Source organism: Atta cephalotes (genome assembly GCF_000143395.1).
Source record: "Atta cephalotes unplaced genomic scaffold scaffold00014, whole genome shotgun sequence".
Taxonomy (NCBI): Eukaryota; Metazoa; Arthropoda; class Insecta; order Hymenoptera; family Formicidae; genus Atta; species Atta cephalotes.
In genome coordinates, this window is record NW_012130078.1 from 4,598,641 (window position 1) to 4,604,028 (window position 5,388).

General features: G+C 33.2%; 1 protein-coding gene across 1 annotated transcript in view; it reads right to left on the minus strand.

Annotated features, from left to right (window-relative positions):
- LOC105617804 (mitochondrial folate transporter/carrier) overlaps positions 1–4,817 on the minus strand; it is a 19,489-nt gene extending 14,672 nt beyond the window's left edge. The window contains exon 1 of the mRNA XM_012199356.1: positions 4,661–4,817. Within this exon, the coding sequence (XP_012054746.1) occupies positions 4,661–4,817 (157 nt within the window). The remainder of the gene's footprint in view (positions 1–4,660) is intronic.
- Positions 4,818–5,388: the final 571 nt, after the last annotated feature.

Consider the following 5,388-nt stretch of genomic DNA (forward strand, 5'->3'; position numbering starts at 1 on the left):
GTGTGTGTGTGTGTGTGTGTGTGTGTGTGTGTGTGTGTGTGTGTGTGTGTGTGTGTGTGTGTGTGTGTGTGTGTGCGTGTGTGTGTGCGTGCGCGCGCGCGCGCGAGTGGAAAAATGACGTTTTGATAACAAAATTTGTGCTGCATGTCATTTCATTATTATTTGCTTAATTGTGAAACTGTGACGTGTCTTGTACTTATGAAAGTCCTAAAAATGGGCAAAAACTGTAGTTATCCTGGAATACGTAAAAGCGTATATTTCATTCATTTCAACAGCTGTTCAAACCGTGTGTTTCTGTCCGAAATTAAGCTTTATCTGCCTTTTACGACCATTTAATAATTATTAAGAGAGAAAAGGACAGTTTTTACTCATTTTTACAGGTATTTTAAAGCAATCTCGTCATTTAGATTTATTCAAATTGTCTTTATTTATAAATGGCTTGCAGCATAAATTTACGTGACATAAATTTACGTTACATTTCTCGCTTCTGATGTCACGATCTCAACATGGCAGCCGCAACTACTCAGGAGCCTTAATATAATTCTGACCAGAAATGTTGTGAAAATGTTTTTTAATTTATCGTAATTAAATACACAAGACACATAAAAACATAACTGTAAACAAGTTCAAACAATATTTAAAAAATAGTTAAACTCAATGTATAATAATCTCGTTAGAAAAATTTAATCAAAAATATAGTGTGGGGAATATTAATTTATTGTAACACTCAAGACATATAAAAATATAATTGCAAGCAAATTGAAACAACAGATTTTTAAATTATTAGTATATAGCTACTAATTTTTGAAGTGTATTCCTTTATAATTATTTGGTACCAAGAAGACATAAAAAACATCTATCTATGCTATCAGTATTCTAATACTGAAGAGTACCTGGAATATATAATTATCTGAGCAACATAATATTATAAAGATATCCGGTTTAATTTGAAGTAGCCAGGAAACTGAAGAACTGAGATACCAAGAAACTCGAACAATTATGTAAATAGTGTAACCTTCATTCTTCATCTTGTTTCGCGCAGAATTATTACAAGGAATAGTGTTTTATAATACTTTTGCCATAGGCGTGGCACAAAAATAATCGATACTTCGAGTCTTAGGCCCAGTTTCACAATTCACAGTTAACCGAGAAATCTCTTAACCGAGATTTAACTCTTATTCCTCATCTAATGTTAATGAATTGAAAAGAGATGAGAAATAAGTTGAACCTCAATTAAGAGTTAACCATGAGTTGTGAAACTGTGCCTTAATGCGCGAATATTAACTCTTAGAACATTGGAACTGCTACGAGATGCATTATTTCTGAAATAGCAAAGCTCTATACAAATAAAATGTTAATTTCTAAAAGCTAATCTAAATCTTAATCTAAATCGTTAATTATTATGTTAAGCACGATAGCTAGTACAACGTTAGTAATAATCGAAAGCACGTGCGCAATAAATCTTATGATCTCACATCACTATTGTATTCAGAGTGCGCAAAACAACATTCATTATCAGTGAAATGTTATGCATAATATTGACTTCCGGTAGTAAACAGCAATGATCATAAACTAGATGAATCATCAGAAATAAAATACTTGCACAAGCATCTTGAGAAAATGCGTTGAACACAATTTCTATTCTTTACGTATCTCTTTTTGAAATATAGAAGAAACATTAAAGTGTTTTGTTTCTAGTGATGGTATAATATTGATATCAAATATATATCTAGGAATGATAAGCATTTAAGGATATGATACGGACAAAAATATAAGCATAGCAAAATGTTAGCAGTAAATCAACATTTTGAGAATTTACTACATTATTATCTTACATTCTCTACTGTGATTAGTTGACTCGCTTAGAATCAATTCAGACAAACTTATATGTATAAATGTATGAATAAAGAAAATTATTTAATCAATTTAACATACGTTCTTTTAATAGAAATACGATTGAATAATTTTCTTTATATAATTTTCTTTATATAATTGCAGTTATAACCGAAGATTATTTAAATCCTAAAGCATAATCTACAATATGTTCTTCGTTTTCTTGTTTTTTACTCTTGTCTTTTTGCTTCTTTATCCTATCCTCCGTTTTCTATCGCCCAAGATAAAAGATGAATTTCAGAAAGGACAAGAAATATGATCGTTACAAAAAGTAAAAAAAATAAATGGCAAGAAACAGAAAGGAAAAAACACATTGTAGGCTTTACTTTTTCTGTATACCATGGACTTTACGCTCGAGAATTTTTCACCATATTTCCCTTTATTTGCGCGAGACAAAAGTCTTTTTGACTTTCGTTTTTTTTGTCCCGCACAAAGAAAAATTGATAAAAAAACATCTGATTGTGTCAATAAATAATGTGCTACTATCGTCGCGTTGCATCTTTAGAAAGAAATTTACTATGAAATATCTTTAAAGAAAAATTTACTATGAAAATATTGGAAAGAAAGAAATGTCGAAAAATATTTATATAATCCGAACTGATATTATTGTAAGAAAGTAACATAATATTAAGCTTTCTACGCTAGATCTTTTTATCAACACAATAAGGATTCTACGATCATTTAGATTTTACAATTGCCACCCTCGGCAAAAGTCTGTTCTGTTGTAATATTTCATGAACATTGAATAACGTTTTTTGATTTGTCTCTAACGAAAAAACTTATGGACTTTATTCGCGTGGAATAAAGTCCAGTCATAATAAGTTAATAAATAATAATGTGTATAGAATGTTTTATAAGAATAATTCCGTTCAATTTCTTTGGAATATTAAAGTAATTAATAAACAAATATTAAATAATAAACAAAATTAGCTTTTTCGAATAGCTTAAGAATGAGTTAATCTATTTTGTTTTATTCTAATCTTCTCTTTTTTACATTTAATCTTTTCTCTAAAAGCAGAACAATATCTTATATTTCAATTTGTAAGAAGATTTTAACAGTTATAACTTAACAATATAATTTAATATTTATTAACGCGTAATTTATCCAAAGAGATTATCAAAAGATTAAGACTGAAAGGAAACTTGTGAAAGAACTAAGCACGTTAATGTTTAACTTTCGTGTTATCGATCTTTTCGTTCGGCGTTGCATAGTCGTACGTGGAATTTACGGTGCAGTGTAGCTTATACAGCACAAGCAGTGATGTAAAGTAGCTCTATTTTCAGTACACTCGCTACACATGTATTCTTTGTGCGAAATATCTTACTATTACGTACAAATACAGTCACTTTGCAACGTATCTAAATATAAGTCCCAAGCTACTTTTGTATATGATTTCAGAGTTTACATAGTGCCATATGTGGTATACCGAAAAGATACAAAATGTTCAAGTTAAAATTAAAACGCTCAATACATTATAAAAACGTATACTTAGGCAAAATAAATTAAATGATACATTAAATGGATCATACATTACAAGAAATGAACATTATAAAAATTGAATTTCGGTTTTTCAATACACAGTCTCGAGTTTGCAAAGCATATATTGTACCCTGAGCAAAATGTTAAAATGCTATTTTAAATACAATGTAAGTGCAATAATTCGGAAGTGTGCCAATTTTTATATGTACACAAGAGGCAACCGATTATCACACCTGTGTATTCCGGAATCCAAAAAGGGTAGCCAAAAATTAAATCATTCAATTTTCCTTGAGACACTCTAATCAAATTAAATCTACTACATTATTATCATTAAATTTTTCGTTAGCGTATTAAAAAAAATATTCTCGAATATTCTTTTATGTTTTAAATCGCTTTATATCGCTGTTTTATATCTCAATATCCTGTCTGTATCGCATGAAATAATGTTTCAATTTAATATAATTTAATATAATTTCGAAATACTTTAATAAAGTTAAACAATTTTATGCATACGTTTATTAGCAAATATTTATATGACGTTTTTATATGTAATTAGTGTAACACTCTTTTTTATATACAATAATAAAAAATGTAATTAAAAAATTTACGTAAGTTTTATAATAAATAATAATTTAAAACACTAAAAATTAAATACACAGAAAATAAAGCTAAATCTATCTTTAAAACGAATTTTAAAAAATCCCTCTTAAAATCTGCAAAACTGTTTTCTAACAATTTGCCCAGCAATAACCTGAACAATTTAACAATTAAAACTTTAGAAAACTTAAAAAGATGACATATTTTAGTTTCGCCGTTCGATATCTTTTACTTTCATATCTTCCATTTAAAATAAATAAAAAACTAAATAACTACTTTTCGCTCAAAAAAACTAAATGACTGAATGACTTTCTACATTCAGGAATAACAGTGATTTAAAACAAGATTCTTACGATTTCTCTCTCAACTTTTCTTTCCTCAAAAATACACGAACGAATACAATCGAACGGCGATAAACTGGTAAACAGGGTGAATATTGCGTCAGTCATTTGCCCACGATAAGCGACAATAACAACTATAATCCCACGTTTCCTTCCTTCTGATTTGCTTCAGAAACTCGAGGGAGATAAAAAAAGAAAAGAACTTGACCGAGAATGCTGCCCGCTCGATAACGCTCATCGGCGCGGAAGGCGGAAGGCACCACGTGCTGCCGCAATGTGACAGCCGCCATTTTCTCGAGCGCCCTCGCGCGTGCACGAAGCGGCGCGTGACTCAGGCTCCCACACTCACCTGCAAATCGGATCTTGATTAGATCCAGCGGGTGCAACATCAGGGTTGAGACGACGCCACCCGAGATGCCCGCGACAAAGTACTCGTACTTGAAATTACTTAAGACATTCAGTTGGCGCGGGGCGCCCGGCGTGCCGCTGCCTTTGATCGCCGTCATTTTGAGCGGTACGCTGTCGCCGTGCCGCCGCTCCTCACCGTTCGTTACCGATCCGTGATTGGCGATGCCCGATTCCGCATTCTTGCCAGCGCTAACAACGCGCGCCTCCACTCTGCGACATATCTCTTGGTCTGCGGGAGGCACTGTCGTCGAGCTGTCGTAGCGTCACTCGTCACCGAAATTACTCGCTTCTCTCACGCTTTCTCCTTTCGCTCGCTCGCTCGCTCGCCCCCGCGATCACAGCTGGTTACCGTCAATTATGCAACACTGTCCAGCTACACTCCACTACGCACGCCGAACACCGCCATACTGGGCCAATACGAAGCGCTCAGCCGCTCGCCGCTCCACTCGCGGATGGAGAAAGAGAACGGGAAGGTGAATCTATCGCGCACGCGCTAATACTAATAGGTCTGTTTTCTTCAGTTGAATTTCTTGTACTATTTCTCCTTTTCATTCTTTCTTCTTTTCTTTTTACATTGGAGAGAAAAGGAGGAAGAATGAATAGTGCAAGAAATTCAGCTGAAGTGAATAGATGAAGCTCTCAGCTGAGTGCGCATACGCGGGATTTTCA